Source organism: Scyliorhinus torazame, chromosome 2, assembly GCF_047496885.1.
Source record: "Scyliorhinus torazame isolate Kashiwa2021f chromosome 2, sScyTor2.1, whole genome shotgun sequence".
Classification (NCBI taxonomy): Eukaryota; Metazoa; Chordata; class Chondrichthyes; order Carcharhiniformes; family Scyliorhinidae; genus Scyliorhinus; species Scyliorhinus torazame.
Genome location: NC_092708.1, coordinates 358,655,935 through 358,676,057, shown reverse-complemented (window position 1 = coordinate 358,676,057; position 20,123 = coordinate 358,655,935). Strand labels below are relative to the sequence as shown.

The window sequence follows — 20,123 nt, the reverse complement described above, 5'->3', positions numbered from 1 at the left end:
CACTGGAGACCCGACTGATTTTGGCCGTCAGCAATTCCCAGGGCTCTCGTGTACATTTAGAAGATATGAGGATTCTTTTATTTTTCCATGTGTGCGCTAATCTCCCATGGTGAAGAACTACCACGTCAGTTTGTTTCATCCTTATTGTCTCAATTTGTCGACTCCATTCCAATTAAGCGGCTGATTATCGTCGACTGTCCAACAAAACCACCATTTAAAATAGAAGCCGTGCAATTAGGCTTCTTTTGAATCGAGAATGATGCTGTGTTTATTTCACAAGGATGCTCTTATTGTAACTGGCCTTTATGTAGCATTGCTCATGTGCAGGGAGTCACCTCAGGGTACTTCGTAATAAGGGAGAAATGTGTTTGGTGCACACACAGCACGGGGAAGGGTGAGGGGGATGGGATGGAGTTGCTGGATTGGAGAACCAAACGCACTGCTGCAGAAAAGGAAGATGGAGGAGGCTTTTGAGAAGAGGGGCAGGGGGGCATCAAGAAAAAGAATGCAGAATTGAGGTTTCCCAAAGGCAGCAGCATAATGCTCGCACAGAGAGTTGTCCATTACGGATAGCAAGGAGAGTGTTCAGTATAGAAGGAGAAAAGGTGCATTCATGGGTACAAGAGAGAGCATGATAAAAAAATATGATACAGAGATTTAAAAACAAGGATGAATATTTTGAAATTGACCCGCCAGCACAGCAGCAGGCGAGTAGCACTTAGGGAGGATGATCGTGCTGGAATTGTGGGAAGATGCAGGTTTCAGCAGGTTGAGGTGGGACTTCCAGCTGGAGCAGGATTTTCGATAGTGAAAGCATGGACAGTAGAAGGTGAAGGGGGCTGGGGATGTTAATTTTGCCAGACGAGGAAGAAAACAGTTTTGGTCCCGGAGGAATGGCAAGGGTAGAAGCTGAATTTGGGATTACCACCTCCTGATATCTTCGGTTGACAGCTGGGAAAATTGATGAGTCTGTCAATTCTCAAAGGTACCATTCTGGCTACTTCCATTTTGACTTAATGCTGTGCACTTTTATCTGCTGCAGGTTTCAAACAATCAAAATCCCCTTCACTTAAAACCATGCGAAGACTGACATTTCATTTCCATTTCTAAGAGCTATTTAAGCTCATCGTATTCAAGTGAAAGAAATCCTGGCCTGTTCTGTGTTACACTATTGCTGACAGGTTTAGTTGGCCAGTTTTCTTGAGGGGCAAGTGCATATTTCCTTGCATGAGAATTAAGCTTAAGTTGCAACATTTTGTTTTGATTTTATTTCCAAGACGAATGTTCGGTCCTCATTCCTGGATCGTGAATCAGATTTATCTTTTTAAGTCAAAGAAATGTGTCCAAACAACTACAAAACTTCGAGTACATTAGAAAACAAATTATAGTACAATGCTTCCAAACATGTTTAAATGCCAGTCTCGCTCAATCTCCTGATGCGTTTGCAGAGCACCAACAGCCCAAGGGAATTCTTCCTGTTGGCAACTGCTGAGTATTTTTAAAGTGAGAGATTGCCAATGGCTATGCATGCAAGGTAAAGCAAGTAATGACAAAGCACCCAGGATCAGCGATTAATTCAATTGAGAATTATTCCTGCTTATCTACTAATAATTAATTGCCCTTAGTAACTTGCACTGGGTTGCTCATGACTTTGTTTGCACGATTTAATGAAAACATCTCTCAGTGTCATTTTGGGTGAGTTTGGCGGGGTGTTTCCAGCCAGCTTTTGGGCAGGGTCCACACTGGCGTTCGCCCACATTTAGGGCGGGATTTCCTGCGCAACGTGCCGCGTGTTTTTCAGCAGCGGAGGTGGCCCGCCAGCGGGGTTTTTTTTGGTCCCATTGTTGTCAACGGTGCTGGGAAACCTGTGGGCCCGGAATCTCCCTCTGGCGTGAACAGCTGGTAAATTCCGCCCAAGGGAAGTGTCTCGCCGGTCTAGCCCACACATTGGAAGCAATCTACCGACAGTGCTGCGTCTAGAAGGCGGCGCGGCCGGTAGATGCCGGGGGTTCCTCCTTCCGGAATATACTCTGATCGCTACGCCTCACGAGATCTAATGCGATCTCGCGAGATGTCGTGATCTGAATCCTGCCCATTGTGGGCGGGATCAATATTTTACAAATTTGCATATCAGAGTGAGACAGCTGGCCCTGCTCTAATATGCACTCCCCTGATCTATCGAAGCCCCGGATCTAACCCCTTTGCCTCAGAGACCTCGGGACCAGGTGGAACGGCACTTTGGGGGATCTGTGGCTACCCTGGTGATTGCCCTCAAGGCAGGGTGGCCCCCTGGCATTGCTGGTGCCATCCAGGCATCTTGGCACTGCCAGCCTGGTAGGGGCACTGGCAGTGCATAAGTGCCAGGCTGGCATTTTTCCCAAGGCAGGGATCAGGCCAGGCGGTGCCCTATACATGTGAGGGGGCCCTGGGTGCCCTCTTATAAGTGAGTTGGCGATCAGGTGTCGCATCGGAGAGGAATGGCGTCCCAATCTCTTCCTGCACCATGGAGTTCCAGCGAGTGAGCTCCTCCATGCAGGAATCTGGAATAAGCGGCCTCAGTGGGGAGTTCCCCTCTGAGACCCCGAATTGCAACAGAGTCCCGAAAGATAGATGCTGCGAACACCGGGAGACATCTGGCGAAACACGTTCGTCACAGAGGTTCCAATTTGGCCCTTAGAAATTTTTTCAGCAATGGGATGCTGAACGTGCCGGTGAGACCGGCTCCTGGGAGATCAGGCCGCCATTTTGAAAGGGTGCCCAGAGCTCAAGTGAGCTTAAGGGTCCCCCACAACCCCCACCGATGGACAATGTTACCCTCCGCACGCCTGGATCTTACCTCATTTCCCCCCCCCCCCCCCCCCCAGATTGGGACATCGCTATTGAGTAGCCAAGAGCACACCTTTTCAGCCACCCCCTCTTTTAAGGACTGCCACCCTTCAACCCCCAACCTTTATGGGGTCCCTTCATGCCCGCCCTTCACACCCCCCTTCTCCCCTTGCATGGGCATGGCCCCCTTCAGGCCCTGACGTTTGCCAGTGCTAGCCAGACACCCTAGCAATGCCACCCAGGCTTTTCAGTGATAGTTGGGCACCATGGCACTTACCAAGGTGCCCGGGTGCCAGAGGGAGGGCAGTGTGCCACCCTGCCCTGTCCCCAACCGCACAGGGGTCTCCAATGGCTTGTGAAATCCCCCCAGGTGCCGTCATGCCTGGTCTTCATTTGTGTGGGCCAGTAATAAATGGCGCCTCGCTGGGGAGGCTGTTAGTTCCCGTGCATCTGAGAGAATCCGGCGAGTCCATATTAAAATGAGCCTAAATGAGTCATTAGGTTCATTTAAATATGCTGATCTGGATCTCGCACAGCGCGGGTGAGATCCCAATCGCGGCGTCTCCCGAGGTTTTGTTAAATCTCGCAAGATGTCTCGAGCATCGTGAATCTTGCCGGAGGCCTCTCGTGCGATTCAATGGCCTCATTGCGCCACCGAGTCAGGTGCAAGGAGGTAAATTGCGTCCTGTATCTGAAGAATGTTAAAACGGTTGCCTAGTTTATTTTGGAATTAGCTCTTTCTATCCCACCCCCACACCCACTCCCACCACCCCGCCCTTCCCACGTTCAGACTATCAACTAATCATTAAGATTAACCGTCGAATAGTTCCAGGGATGTAATTACAATTCTTATTTTGTCAATGCATATTTAGTAAATACAGTAAAGTGTCTTTGTTAAGTCCCAATTTCAAAATGCTTTTAAAATTTTTTATTGCTGCTCTAAATGATTACCAGTGTGTGAACTTCACAATGCAATAAGTATGGATTGCTTCATTCCAGTAGATATTTATGGACCCGCCTGTTTGTCTTAGTAGAATCGATGAGGAAAAAAAGGATGATATATTGCGCTTTGTACAATAAAACAAATGCAAGCTCAAGAGTGTAATCCTGACTTTTATTTCAGTGGTCAGAAAAAAACAAATGCTAATGGTCCTTCTAAGCATGAAATAAAAGTTGGATTCCTACTCCAAGGTGCAATGTTCAGGATATCAGTTTGAATATGAATACAATAATTAAAATAGCTTACCGGATTGTCTCTTGAGAAACCAGATTTGTTGAACTAAGAAAAATTAAAAAAATAGTAACAAATACTCTGGTGGTTAGATCAGCAGAAATATAATATAATAGGTTGGTTAGTTCGGAACCCCCATTGCATAAAGATATATCAAACCAGTATTAATTAGAACCAAAAGTTTCCCGTTTGTTTGACTGGGAGGTTGGCAGAGCCACTGAAATGCAACAAAATCATATGCTTAGTATGGATTCCAAGATGGATAATTACAGCACTACTGTACAGCATTTCAGAATGTCCAAACTTAACGCATTGTTCAGTTTCGACCCGAGAGTGTGTGTATCAGTGTATATGAAAGGTAGCCCTGTCTACATTTAGATTGTCTTCATACTGATACTATTTGGAGCATTTGTTTCCATGTGGTATTTCGTGCCAACACCTTTGACAAAAAAAATTATATTGCTTATTTAAACTATTTTCTGATTCCATCTCCTTCAATCCTCCATGATCTGGAAGCTTTAGTTGACTCAAATATTCTTCTCGATTATCTTAATTTTTTTCAAGCTGAACAGTGTCCTCAAACTCGTAGTTGGAGACGCTGTATACTTCCACACTCGTCCACTTGCTTTCAAAATCGGTTTACTGGCTTTGCTCAGCTTATATTTATATTTTAACTGCACAAAGTAAATACTGAAAGAATAATAAAACTTTCCATGTGCATTAGTTCAAGGAGATTTTTGGTTACTCGACTAGCTATTAACCTACTCTACAGCGCTCCCAAATTCACATCACTTACTATGACAATTAAGAAAACTAACTCCCAAACATAGTGTTCTTGAAAAGGTTTGACGTGCATTCCCTTGTCAGCTGGTTAATAGTGGCCGCTTGCAAGTGTAAGAAATGCATTAACTCTCCCTAGCAAGCTCTTACTAATAATAGAATTAACAAGAGCCAGAGGTGACTGACTGTAATGTAACCAACCAATCAGTTGCCAATAATGCAAAGATTTGATGAGGGTGATGCGAGCTGATATAATTAAGAAATTGAATCAAATGAAGAGTCACAAATCAATGTATTTTAGAATATAACAAAAATAAACTGCACAGAATCTTCTTAACCAGCAAAACACTAAGCCAGCATTCGTGAAAATGACTTTGGAAAATGCCAGAAATATGCTTCCAAAGATTCAGAAAACTTCTGGTAAACATTATGCAAATGTTTAAGAATACCGATTAAGGTCCAATTGGCAAAATAGCAGAACTGACCGTGCTGGTAAAAATATTTGGAAAGTCTTAATCTAGCAAATCAAACCAAGATGATTCTAATATTGAAATCGGCTGACTGAGCCAGTGTTGCTGTTTTAAAAAAACTTGAGAGTTCTTGGAACTGCCTGAAATTATTGTACATAACTAAAGTTAAAGTTAAATTGGAGCACTACTGCATCATATGCACTGTACAAAGAGAATAATACAGTTGTCAGCACAATCCTGATTTCAAGTGATAAATCTATCTAATTTGGAAGTATCTATACGTACTAAGTGTTTGCATAACTTAAATCATAATGTGAATTATACACACTAGCCATATTTTTATCTAGTATTTATTAAACAGCCCAGAATTCTTTTCGAGCTGAACCCCAAGATAATGGCCAGTTTAGTAGTACTTGCCACCATTAAATGTGTAAATCATTGAGCAACTTGTGACGAGGAAGAGATACCCTGTGAATTGTAAGTGACCACACACAGGTTGCTGGACGAGAAGCACCACTGATGCTAAAATTTAACTTTTTTCTTAACTTTTACTTTCTGTCTTTCTCACTCTCTCTCCATCCAATCTTGCTGTACACATTCATCATTCTCTACCTTCTCTGGCTGTATTTCACCCCACCGCTCTGTAATTCCTCAATTTCTTTCTCAAAACTTGAATCTCCTGCTTTAAGGAGTCAGAGTGCAGGTCTAACTGTTCATTAAGGTTCCAGGTTCCCCATTGCCCTTACTGAGCCATTATTAGCTTGTAATTCCAACATATGCACCCAGAGGTGAAGGGTGAGGGAAGAAATCTAACTAATAGGGCAGACTGCAAGATGCCAAATTCCAGCGAATCCTGGGCCAATTTGCTTTATCAATTGGAGGGAATTATTCTGGAGTTACCGCACATGGATTAAAGCTGAACTGAGGTGCACAATGAAAATATTCCAACTAGGTTTTTCCAGAGTCTCTGATATGTACCTCGTTCATCAATACGTCAATGCCATTTTCTTCCTGTTCCTTTGCACTGGTCTTGACTAAAACAAACTTATTTTATTATATTTGGCCTGAAGAATGTAATTCAAGGCAGCTTGCATCCATATGTTAAACAACGTGCTTCGAGAAAAAAAAAGATTCAACGCAACTTTTGGGGCCACGAAACACATTTTGGTGTGAATAATGTGAAAGTGGAGTATATGGAGAGCAATTTATCGCCATACTATCCTCTCCTCATCCATTAGTCTTGTTAGGACTGCAGAGTAGAGGTCAGGTGCGGGGAGAGTTCAAGGTGACCTGAAGCGAGCTAATTATCCAAATGTAAATCAGTGCCAGAAAAAAATTAATTTACTTATTGCTTAGATATTTTTTTTCCCTCTCCCCATTTCTATTTTCTGGCTTCATTGAACTACATATTAACTGCAGCTGAGTGGGAAAGCGGTGACTTGATCTTGAGCTTTTGCTGATGCCATTCTGAGCTGCCTGTTAAAAGTTGTAGAAGAGTGAATGGTTAGAGCCCTTTCAAATATTCTTTCCCTCCTGTGAGGATGCACCTGCCCTCTGCTCAGCACCTCCACGTTGGGGTAAAAGGATCAAAGCCAACACCTGATGATGGCGCACGTCAATACTTTAATGCAAAATGCCAGCAACCCCATTACCAAGCAGATGTGCTCTTTTTTCAAAAAGCACACTTTAATTAGTCTGGGTTTCGCCCAACAGGCGACTTAAACATTAAACAGAAATTCCTAAAATGGAGTGAAGACACAACTGCTATCAATGGATAACTAATCTACTGGTTGAAACAAAAGAGAGTCCTAACAGGCCATAAAGCAAAGCATCATCAAATCAAAGATGCTGTAACAAAAAAAAAAGCTCCTTGGGCTACTTCAACAGTCTTGTGCTGTGAGAGAATGAATTTGGTCAGTGAAGTTGTGGTGGAATTCGGAAAGATGGGATATCAAGATCCCATTTCAAACCTTATGTTTTCAATTCTCAATGTGGTGCTGGTGTTATTTTATAATGCTAGCTTGCTAATCCTACCATGTGGCCGTCATCACTGTGCTTCTGAAATAATGGCTTGTACAAGAAGAAGTTACTCATTAATCTTTACATGGCTACAAGTGTTCAGATGTCTACTGTGAGTTGCATTAATGCTCATTCAGCTTCAGGAAGGCAGTACTGTTTGGACAAATACTACTGAGGTCTTTAAATTGCATTAGCTGAGCTTATAATTTAGCTGCATAAGGCCACAAAAAATTTCGCCAAAAGTAACAGGGTTCTGCCGCAGTGCTTCAGTGTGTTCTGTCCAAAACCTTTGGCTCTTTTTCTCCTCAGGCTTCCCAGTAACATCCTTGCCGTAACAACAGGCAGTTTTAAACAACGGCTCAGTGCTTTGCAGCCAGGTTTGAGAAAAGATGCACACCTGGCCATTTGAAAAGTGAACGGTAGTTAGCAGTAAACTGATATGACTTTTGTGAGGTTTGATAGTTTTAAGTTAGTCTACTACTGCAGCTGGTTCCTCATTGGACCCGTTCTCCATCTCTTCATCATATTAAGGAGCCAGGAAAGAAATGCTTTCCTTCTCCAAATACTTTCAGTAAAAAGCTTACTGTTTTTACAATCAGCTTCACTCCTATTAATCAACCGGAACTTGCTTTCTTGTATCAACTTTCCTTTGTCATCTTCCATTGCCTCATACAATCGCACAACACACACGGCATTTTGCACAACCTCTTTTCCTCTTTTTCGGATGGAAAACTGTCAAAATCGCTTCATCAAACACTGTTTTTAAGCCTTTTTGCGTGAGGGCGGAGCATTCCAGATAACACTGTGCTCCAATCTGAAAAGAATGAGAAAACAAATCCGATTTAAAAAGAAGAATCAATTTTGTTTTGTTACAAAACCGGATGACAGCACTTCCAAACCCACGACCTCAACCACCTCGAAGGACAACGGCAGCAGCTGCATGGGGACACCCACCATCTGTAGGTTCCCCTCCAAGCCACACATCGTCCGAACCTGGAACGATATCGCAGTCGCCGGGTCAAAATCCTGGAATGCCCTTCCTAACAGCACTGTGGGTGCACCGACCACAAGGACTGCGGCTTCACGAAGATAGCTCATCACCACCTTCTCAAAGACAATTGGGGATGGCAATAAATACTGGCCAAGCCAGCAACGCTCACATCCCACAAATGAATACATTTAAAAAAAGGAACAGACCTATTGCCATGTGAATCAGATGACATTATGGTTTAAATTATCAATGGCTTTTAACCAAACATTTCTAATGTAATGTCTCCAAATTTACAGATGATACAAAGGTGGGTGGGAGGGTAAGCTGTGAAGAAGATGCAGAAATGCTTCAGTACGATTTGGACAAGTTGACCGAGTGGGCAAATGCAAGGTAAATGCAGTATAATGTGGATAAAGTGAGGTTATCCACTTTGGTATCAAATACAGGAAGGCAAATTATTATCTGATTGGCTTTAAATTAAGAGAGGGGAATTGGAATGAGATCTGGGTGTCCTTGTACACCAGTCACTGAAGGTAAGCATACAGGTGGCAAAGGCAGCAAATGGTACGTTGGCCTTCATTGAGAGGGGATTCGAGAATAGGGACAGGGGTGCCTTGCTGCAATTATACAGGGCCTTGATGAGGCCACACCTGAAATAGCGTGTGCAGTTTTGGTCTTCTTATGTGAGGAGGAATGTTCTTGCTACAGAGGGAGTGCAGAGCAGATTTACCAGACTAATTCTTGGGATGGCGGGACTGATGTATGAGAAAAGAGTAAGTCGGTTAGGATTATATTCACTGGAGTTCAGAAGAATGAGGGAGAATCTCATAGAAACTTATAAAGTTCTGACAGGGTAGATGCTTGATTGCTCTCTCTTCCACAAACAAACATTCAATACCTCCACCACTGACGAACAGTGGCAGCCTAGTGTACCATCTTCAAGATGCACTGCAGGAACTCGCCACAGCTCCTTAAGCAGCACCTTCCAAACACACAACCACTATCATCCAGAAGGACAAGGACAGTAGATACCTGGGAACCCCACCACCAGGAGGTTCCCCTCCAAGATTTTTGGGGCAGCACGGTAGCATTGTGGATAGCACAATTGCTTCACAGCTCCAGGGTCCCAGGTTCGATTCCCGGCTTGGGTCACTGTCTGTGCGGAGTCTGCACATCCTCCCCGTGTGTGCGTGGGTTTCCTCCGGGTGCTCCGGTTTCCTCCCACAGTCCAAAGATGTGCAGGTTAGGTGGATTGGCCTTGATAAATTGACCTTAGTGTCCAAAATTGCCCTTAGTGTTGGGTGGGGTTACTGGGTTATGGGCATAGGGTGGAGGTGCTGACCTTGGGTAGGGTGCTCTTTCCAAGAGCCGGTGCAGACTCGATGGGCCGAATGGCCTCCTTCTGCACTGTAAATTCTATGAAGTCACTCACAGGCTCACCACCCTCTGGGGGAAGAAATTTCTCCTCATCTCAGTCCTAAATGGTCTACCCGGTTATCCTCATATTGTGACCCCTGGTTCTGGACTCCCTCACTATCGGGAACATCCTTCTTGCATATACCCGGTCTAGTCCTGTTAGAATTTTATAGGTTTCGATGAGATTCCCCCTCGGCTTTATCATTTCAATAACAAACGCTGTTTAGCTTAAAAGATAACTCTTTGGAAATAAAATATCTGACACAAATAAAAGTTCCAAATCTGATTGCAAGCTTTCATAGAAGCAGCCTTATTCCACTTAGGTTAGGCACCATGTGAAGAATAACCATCAAGCTAAGGTTAAAAAATGTTCAACAGGGGCCCGTTAAAAACCTAACATTTATGAACTTAATGCAGAATCTTTTTAAATGCTCTAGAAATTGGACAAACTCCCGCCTGCTTTCTGAAATGAGCCAGCAGAAGAATTCTGTGCAAATATGTAAACCTAACAATGCAACTGTAGTCCTGTGAGCTGCAATTTGCACTCTGTGTCTACTGGCATCAAACCAATAGCCTAAATGGCTATAGGATTTGTTAACACGGAATTCCTATAGGATTTTTGGTAGCAGATTCAATAGTAAATTTAAAAAAGAAACTGGGTATATACTTCAAGAATATATGCAGGGCTATAGGCAAACAGCGGAGGAGTAAGACTAATGGGTAACTCTATCAAAGAGTTACCACAGGTAAGATAGGTTGCATGGCCTCCTTCTGTGCTGTATAATTTTATAAAGAACTGGCACCAGTTTTCCTGCAGTTTACTGGGACAAATTATAATATATTTTTCTGATCTATTTCTTTCATTATAAAATAGCTCCACACAAGCCAAAACTTCAGAAGTTTTGTCTTTTAAAAAATAAATATAAAGAGGAATTTTAACAGCAACTCACATAGAAACCTCCGCCCAGTTTTCTGCAATGCATCCAGTGATGCGGTGGAGAACAGTTCCTAACAATGCAAGTCTCCACCACCTATACACTCACTTTAACTGCTGACTTTACTTTACAATAAAAATAATCTTGCATAAGAGGTGCCTAATTGTAAACGCATTCAGAATCCTAATGATCACCAAAACAAAAATTACCTCTTTAGCCAACTTCACACCTTGTTCATATGTAATGGGTTTTTCCTTCATATGAATTAATCGGGCCAGTGTTTTAGGATCATCTCTTAGATCAATCTGAAAATATATTTTAATGGGATGTTAGACTTTTATATTCACTTTTAAGCACAATAACTTTACCTGAGCACTCATTGTTTTTTTACCAACATGCTTACCAGTGCAAATTTCCACAAAATAACTCTTACTGCCCTGTGCCAGCGAGAAGGAGATGGCAACCGATGAAAAAACATTTTGAAAATGAAAAATGAAATGAAAATCACTTATTGTCACAAGTAGGCTTCAAATGAAGTTAGTGAAAAACCCCTAGTCACCGCATTCCGGCGCCTGTTCGGGGAGGCTGGTACGAGAATTGAACTGTGCTGCTGGCCTGCCTTGGTCTGCTTTAAAAGCCAGCTATTTAGCCCTGTGCTAAACCAGCCCCCGTATTTTAATAATTTGCCTTCAAGTGCTGCAACCAATGTGACAATATTACATTTACACTGGGGGTGAGTTTACACCCACGTTCGTTATCAGCGAAAACAGTGAGCGCAGGTACAAAACCTCACGAGAGTCAGGAAATGAGATACTCGCTGCAGAGGTCTTGTTTCCTGATTTTCCTTCCCCGCCCCTCACCGGGACAGAGTGAGGGTCCCGTCCTTCATCTACATTTTCATAGATTTACATATTAATAAAGGGCTTACACATCACATGATCCACCCTTACTGAACAGTCAAACCTCACTGATGTGGTACATTATAGCTTTAGGTAGGTGGGAAACAGTCAGCGAGCGCCAAGGTCACTACAGCCCCTGGTCGGTTGGGGGGGGGGGGGGGGGGGGAAGAGAAAGAGAGCATGTCTCGACACTGCCTACGGCACAGGTAAGCACTGCCAGGTTGGCAATGCCAGCCTGTGCCAACCCATGCCAGGGACAGGCCCTCTGGGTGATGGGTTTCTTGTTACGTGTGGTTGGGAGGGGAGGGAGCACCGAGGCCTTCGAATGGGGGATTTGGCAGTGTTAGGGAAGCAGCCATTGAGGAGGGGGAACTTACAGTGATGGGGAGGTGGGGTGAAACTTGCAGTGATTGGGGATGGGGGTGCACCGGCAATACTGCCACAGTGGCTGCAAGAGATGCGGGGGGGCTGGAAATAGGGCTCCAAATACCTTTGTGGTGAGAGGTGCACTGGAGGGAGTTTAAGGCTGATACAATTACCGTGGAGCCAACCGGCTCCAGAACCCTCCACCAGGCTGACCATGTAAACTTCCCCTCCCCCCACCAGGCTGACTTGTGTAAATGCCCCCATCTCCCGCCCCCACCAGACTGACCATACCACATCGCCTCATTCTTTTTGTCAGAGTGCTAGAAAATCCAGTCTGTTAACTCAGCAGTGCACCTGAAGAAATACACACTCAGTCAGAGCCTGACACGCTGACAAATGACGGGAAAATTCCACCCACTGTATCCATTCTCTCTTAATTTTCAATTTTCTGATTATCGCTCCAAATGGAAAATATCAACTGGGGAGAAACAGGGTTCTAATGGAAAGCTCAACGTTTTGCAAAGAAACTTGGTTAGAATGAGAGTATCACTCATCCCTGCTCAGTGTTAACATGGTATCATACCTGAGTTCCGATCAGGACATAAGGCACATGTGGCATGCATGCTTTCAGCTCGGATACCCACTCCTCCTTCACATTGTGGTAAGATGCAGGATTTACCACAGAGAAGCAGATCAAAAACACATCAGTGTTAGGATAGGAGAAAGGTCTCAGTTGATTGTAGTCTTCCTGGAGAAAGCAATAAAATACATCACCCTGAACCCATTCTTTTTTATTCAGAGATTAGTTGTGCTTTGCAAATTGTTGGAACACCAAAACAGTATTCAAGAAATCACTTTCACAGAAGAGCCCCATGTGGTTAGATTTACCGCCCCTATTGTTGACATGAAATTGGTTTAAATGGACAATTCTGACTTAAATCGGCCTGTTAACCAGCTAGACACTACTGGTTTTTAGGTAAACAGTTTTTATAATTGCTCTCAAGTTTGGATAATTTACCTTCATTTTCTCACTTCTCAGAATATTCAAATAGCATATTACAAAACAAAACATTGCGCAAGTCTAAGACTAATGTTCACCACTCCAATTTATTCTGTCAGTCAGTGGATACTTGTGCAGTTTTAAATCCTTTGAAAAGTCAAATGCACTAAAATCCTACATTGATATTAAATGGACAAGCTGATCTTCAGTTTTCTTTAAATAGTGTTTCGGACAGTCAATTGCCTGGGATGGTCTATTAAGAACCAGAGTCCTAAAATCTACAGGAGACACACCCAAGCATGACCATGTCAATTTACACCTTAGAACAGCGATGCTTTAATATTGATAGTGCTCCATCTACTGGCTATGCTGCTGACAGACCGAGGAGGTACAATCATGGGAATCTTTTACTGTAGAATTAAACTATTTGTCAAGGTTTCCTACATTATAATATAATAATCTTTATTTGTCTCACAAATAGGCTTACATTGACACTGGAATGATGATAGTGAAAATCCCCGAGTTTCATAGAATTTACAGTGCAGGAGGCCATTCAGCCCATCGAGTCTGCACCGGCTCTTGGAAAGAGCACCGTCCCCAAGGTCAACACCTCCACCCTATACCCATAACCCAGTAACCCCACCCAACACCAAGGGCAATTTTGGACACCAAGGGCAATTTTGGACACCAAGGGCAATTTATCATGGCCAATCCACCTAACCTGCACATCTTTGGACTGTGGGAGGAAACCGGAGCACCCGGAGGAAACCCACGCACACACGGGGAGGATGTGCAGACTCCGCACAGACAGTGACCCAAGCCGGAATCGAACCTGGGGCCCTGGAGCTGTGAAGCAACAGTGCTAACAACCGTTCTACATGCCCCCATTATAAAACTGTTGTCTCAAATTCACGCTGTACAAAATAACAACCCCATACCCATGGGTACAGAAGTAAAATCACACACAGCTTCTGAACCATCTGGCCTAATGAAGGAGGAAGTTTGATAACAGGAGCTATCAAAGTTCATTAAAAGCTAGTTTAACACTATTGCCAAGAGATGTGATGATGGTAAAATCAATGTACGAGCCAAGGAACTCGTATTTTTCCAACTTTCTAAATATAAAATCTGAGCAGTGGAGTAAGTTGCTGCTTAAATTATATTTCACAGAACAACACGAATCAGTTTGAATGGTGCAGCACTTCCAAAAATATATCATTACTGAATTATCAAATCATAGACATTTCCTATCCATTAATGTGACATTTAATTGAAAATTGTTTAATTATAGCAAGACAAATAGTCCACTGACGTAGATAGTGGATGAAACAAAATGAAGGGATTACATTTAATAAATCAATGCAAGCACTGCTTAAATAATGTTGTTTCATTTCAGAGTAAAGTAAAAAATCCACAAAGATTGAATTTTCAAAGCCCCTCCCCTCCCAGATGCTGGGTGGCGTGTCAATTTATGTTTTTTAATTTAGAGTGCCCAATTATGTTTTTCCAATTTAGGGGCAATTTAGTGTGGCCAATCCAACAAGCCAGCACTTGTTTGGGTTGTGGGGGTGAAACCCACGCAGACATGAGGAGAATGTGCAAACTCCACAGACAGTGACACAGGGCCGGGATCGAACCTCAGCGCCTTAGTCCCAGTGCTAACCACTGCACCACTGTGCGAGGGTGTGTCAATTTCAAGGTCGTTATCCGAAAGCCAGGGGAGATTGCCAGGCGGTTGAGAGGTTGGTGGTGTGGACAGGGTAGGACAGAAACCCCACTCTCCTCCTAAATTAAGCCAACTCAGTCTATTGAAAAGCTTGTCAAGAGTTTTTCATGGTTAGCGTTTCAAGGGCGGACAGGTTACTGTGTCTTCAGAAGCTAAAGGTAGACAGCTAAAGAATGGGGAGCCAGTCATGGCTGGCCCTAAGGGCATTACTCTGGCCCTCAGGGCATTACTCTGGCTCCATCAGAGAATCAGGGTGCAAATGGGGTCAGGGGCATTTGATAAAGGAGTTCCCTGGCACTGCACAGGTGGCATAGAGAGTGAGCACCAAGTGCCGGGGCATTGAATAAGGTTGGTACCTCCCTAACACTGCAGGGGCAGGACTGACAGGGTCTACTTGGCACAACCTACCCAGAAGGATGGCTCCAACTGGCAATGTGGGCATGGCTCTTGGACTTTGGTTCAAGTGGCAATGAGGGGCAGCAAGGGTAGAACCTTGGGTATCAGGAGGGAAGTGGAGGTGAAAGAGGGACAGGAAGGCAACAGAAGGAAAGCCTTCAACACAGGATCTACTGCTGAAGGTAGAGCTACCTGGACACGACAGAGAACCAGTGCCATAGGAGACTGTAAATCTCCAGGCAAATGTGCACAAACCATTTGTGCCGTCATTGCGGAGACCTCGCACCTCACAGCACTATTTACCATATCCTGTCAGTGGGAAGTCAAAGTCACTGGGTCTTCAATGCCTTTGCACATAGATCCTTGCAAGGATCGACAGACCTGAGTGGTATCGCATAAATGTCTGTACACCAAAGCATTTGGTGGTGACTGATGCCCTCTTCAGCAAAGTGGAAGAGCAAATTAATGCAATCACAGATACAGCTTCACAGGGACAGCGGGATTACCTCAGATGCAGGGCATCATCAATAGCATCATGTTGTCATCAAGGCACCCAGCGACTGTCCAATGAGATCTATTAAAAGTAAAGGTTTCCACTCTCTCAACGTCCAACTGGTTGGTGACCAGAACAGAATTTTCCTCCACGTGTGCACTTGCTTTCCTGGCAGCTGCCATGATTCCTTCATTCTCCATCAGTCCGCAACTTCAACCCACAAAAGTTCATGATTGGATCAGAGGGGATCTCTCTTAAGTGGATGACTCCTGACCTCGCTGTGGGAGTTCCAGACAGAAGTAATATGACCAATGGCATCTGCTCAACTGGCCAAGCAGCAACCAGGCCATTGGGTTTCTGGAAATGCAATTCCGGTGCCTGGACCAGTCAGGTGGTGCCCACCAGTACGCTCCTGCAAGGGCCTCAGTCATTGTGGTCCAGCCCCTCAGGGAGGTGTGGGCCTTGTGGTCCTGAAAGGAGAAAGCTCATTGGGGGAGGAGCAGGTGATTTTCTTTTCTTTATTCTTTCCTGGCAAGCCAGCATTTGTTGTCCAACTCTAAATACTCTTCAACTGAGTAACTTGCTGGGCCATTGCACAGGCACATTGCTGAGAGTCTGGAGTCACATGTAGGCCAGATGGGTAAGGATTCCCTAAGGATTTGAGAATATATGGCGGAGTCCTGTAAATGCACAGTTACCAGAAGAGAGTTATGAAATAGCAGGGGAATCCATGATGAACTTCAAGCGTGACTTGATAGATCACCTAACATATTATTGATCAGCTGGACATATTTTCAAAATTTTATAAACTCTATCCAGTCTCAACTACACTGAGGTGCGGGCGGAGATGCAGACCTCCACCCCAGCAGAATCCACCATCCGCCCCCTTAGCTGGACTTAGTGAATAGATGGCTCACATAAGGCAGCACAATTTATCAGAAACCAGGAAAATCTTCCATTTTGTTCTGAATGTGTAATCTCAGAAAGTCAGGATCCAAGTGAACTTTAACCAGGGAGATGTAGGTTTCTTTTTATATTTTGAAGCAATGCCAAGATTACCATCTCCATCAAGGAAGAGCCTGACAGGGAGAATGTATTTTTCTTTTCACATGAAGATAAGTGACCAGTCACAGCAGTTGACATTGGTAGAACAGCTCGTAGGCACCCTGTATTGGTAAGGTGTTTGACTCAATCGCAAACGGGTGACCAACACAGATACTGGATTTCAATGCATAAGAATGGATTGTCTGTTAATAAAGGTTGTGTCACATGGGGAGCCAGAGTCGTGATTGTGATCTTCGTGTTCAACAATTAGGGATGAGCTTGGTAAAGAGTCTAGCGAGAAGCTATGATGGTAAAGGTTAGACAAAGACATAGTAAAACAGTGTAGAGCATGTCAGGCTGTAGAAAAGCCACCATTGGTTCCTTTGCAACCATGGAAATGGCCAGCTAGAGTGTGGCATAGGCGGCACATAAAGGGCAAAACCTTTTCACTTGATAGCTAGCCATTCAAATTGCTTTGAGGGGTTTCCAATGAATCGAGCAACAGTTAGAAAAACTGGAGCATTGCGCTTTGTGGGTACCCCAAAGATGCGCTGAGGAACTCCCAGGCTCCCAAAGTCCCCATATAAGGATTACACTGCAATTGTGCAGGAAATTCAAACTTCCTGCACAAGGAACCATCTGATATTGCTTGTGATTTTAATCGCAAACATCAAGTACAATGTTTCACACAAATTCACATCTTTTATGGACCCATTGTACAATTAAGAATACATTTAATTGTTTTATTTTAAAAATCTTCATGTGGTGTAGGCATCGTTGTCAAGACCAGAATTTGTTGCCCATCCCTAATTAGCCTTGAGATGGTGGTGGTGTGCTGCATTCTTGAGCCACTGCAGACTGACTTTTCCGTAGCAGTTCAGGTGGGCCGAATGGCTGGGCGGCCATTTTAAAGGATGGTTACGAGTCAACTACATTACAGCGGAGTCAAATGGTGAGGGTGTCAGATTTCCTCCCTTCAAGGACACAAGTGAACCTGATGGGTTGTTCCGACAAACAATGAGAGTTTCATGATAGTTTGCTTTCAAATCCAGCTTTTATTCATCAACTGGATTTTGAATTCCAGCAGCTGCTGTGGTAGGATTGGAACCCAGGCCCAGAGCCTGGGTCTCTGGATTACTAGTTCAGTGACATTACTAAATGATGCCGTCTCCCCTATGAACTCATTGTATATTTGAGTGCACATAGTTTTAGAAGCCACTTTCTCAAAGGCTTTATGCAAATTTCATAAACATGGTTATATGTTTCTGCCTGTGACTGTGTACAATGCTCTCAATCTGGAATAGTGAACTTTTGGTCACATCTGGGACACTGTGAACAATTTTGGTCCCATTATCTTAGGAAAGATGTACTGGCATTGGAGACAGTCCAGGGATGGTTCACTAGGTTGATCCAGAGTGTGGAGGGATTTTCTAATGAGGGGAGGTTCAGTAGATTGGGCCTGTACTCATTGGAGTTTAGAAGAATGAGAGGTGGCTTTATTGAGACATAGAGGATTCTCAGGGGGCTGGGGAGATGCTGAGAGGTTGTTTCCCCTTGGTGTTTTTGTGTGTGTGTGTGTGTGTGGTGTGTGTGTGTGTGTGTGTGTGTGGGGAGGGGGGGGGAGGGGGGGGGGGGGGGGGGGGGAGGGGGTTGGTCTAGGACCAGAGGGCGGAATCTCAGAGTAAGGGGTTGTCCATTTAAGACAGGGATGAGGAGGAATTCTCTCTTTCAGACTGTAATGAATCTGTGGAATTCTTACCCGCAGAGAACTGTAGAGACTGGGTCGCTAGGTATGTTCAAGGCTGAGATGGACAGAATTTACATCAGTAAAGGAATCAAGGTTTATGAGGATAAGGCAGGAAAGTGGAGGGGAGGATTATCATTTCAGGTCAGCAGACTCGATGGGCCAAGTGGCTTACTTCTGCTCTTACGTTTTATAGTCTAACCGTGCCATCTTATTTAACCCAGGGATGAACTTCTGCCCCCCATATCCACTCCATCACAAAGACTGCCTTCTTCCCAGTCAATACTAATGCTCATCCCTGCCCTTCAGCCCGTTTGTGACTGAAGCCCTCAAGCTTTGATTAAATCTTAATTTGACTATTACAATGTTTTCCTACCCACCTCTCATTTTTCAATCTCCATAAACTGGAGCTCACCCAAAACTGCTTGAAGCCTCTGTCCTATTCACTCATTACCACTTTGTTAATTGACATACAGTACCTCCAACACACCGCGACTTAGATTTTAATATCCTCATCCCGGTGTTCAAATCCTTCCATCGGCGTGTCCTCCATTGCCATATCCTCCCCGTCTCTAACTCCTCAAAGTTGTAAAACCCTCCAAGGACCTGATGTTGCTCTAAGTTAGGCCATGTGAGCAGCTGCCCCTTCCTTCACCCCACCATTGGTGATGATGTCTTCATTCACCTTGACCCTCAACTCTGGAATTTCCGTCTCTTCATTTCTCTCTCTCTCCCTCTTCCGGAAACACTAGTTAGCATTGGTTCTCTGTCCCAAGTGTTTGTTCACCTACTTTAATGTCTTTGGTCTTAAAAGCCAGCCGCTTTTATTTAAAGGGATGCTTATACGTTCAACGAGCAAGAAAAATAGCTGGGAAAAAGGCAGAGATTAACTCCATTTTCTGAATCTTGAATTAAATGCTGCAGGGTTACCCCGAATCAAGGAAGACCCTACTCTCCAAACATCTACCCAGGCTTTTTGGCAGGAGGTTGCCACTAAAAGTCTCAAAGATCTAGGAGACATTTTGGCAAATGAGACATAAAAAAATCCCTCAAGGATTATGCCAAGGTAAAGCTAGCCAGAATCAAACTATATAAAGTAAACTATCAAAGTATGTAAATTGTAGCTCTGCGTGGTCTGTTAAATCAATGACTGCACAAGGGACTTTCAGCAAACGGAAGGTTTATTAACTAAACATACAAACTCTCATTAACACACCGACTCTGCACAAGGTCCCGGATAATCCTGCCAACCTCCCCGCCCTCCCCCTTGACGCTCCATGTGATCGCATCATCATGCAGTCATGAGACAATCTGGTCTACATTCTCCACATTTAGTTTGGGCCCCCCGGTGGTGTGAGATGTAACAGTGTACACATATGATTATTAACACTACACCCTGTATGCTTCATCCGATGCCAGTGCTTATGTAGTTACATTGTATATGTTATGTTGCCCTATTATGTATTTTCTTTTATTCCCTTTTCTTCTCATGTACTTAATGATCTGTTGAGCTGCTCGCAGAAAAATACTTTTCACTGTACCTTGGTACACGTGACAATAAACAAATCCAATCCAATCCAATGTACAACCAAGTGCGTGCAAACAGAACAATGAATTTACAGAAGTGTACAACAGTCTGTACAAATAATGAAGCACCAATTTGGCTCTTGCAGTTGGTCTGTTGTGTGTCCATTGTGTGCACTTATGCTGAAAGAAAGGGGAGAAATTGGGGGGAATGGCAAAAGTAAAACGGAATGAATGACTTCAGTAAGTCCAGACAGTTTCAG

At 44.0% G+C, this 20,123-nt stretch overlaps 1 protein-coding gene across 1 annotated transcript in view; it reads right to left on the bottom strand.

Moving 5' to 3' along the window:
- Positions 1 to 3,919: 3,919 nt before the first annotated feature.
- The window catches only part of rhoj (ras homolog family member J), a 72,167-nt gene continuing 55,963 nt past the window's right edge, over positions 3,920 to 20,123 (bottom strand). The window contains exons 3-5 of the mRNA XM_072492114.1: positions 12,517 to 12,681; positions 10,878 to 10,973; positions 3,920 to 8,140 (exon numbers count right to left, since the gene is read on the bottom strand). Of these exons, the coding sequence (XP_072348215.1) occupies positions 7,994 to 8,140; positions 10,878 to 10,973; positions 12,517 to 12,681 (408 nt within the window). The 3' untranslated portion in view covers positions 3,920 to 7,993. The remainder of the gene's footprint in view (positions 8,141 to 10,877; positions 10,974 to 12,516; positions 12,682 to 20,123) is intronic.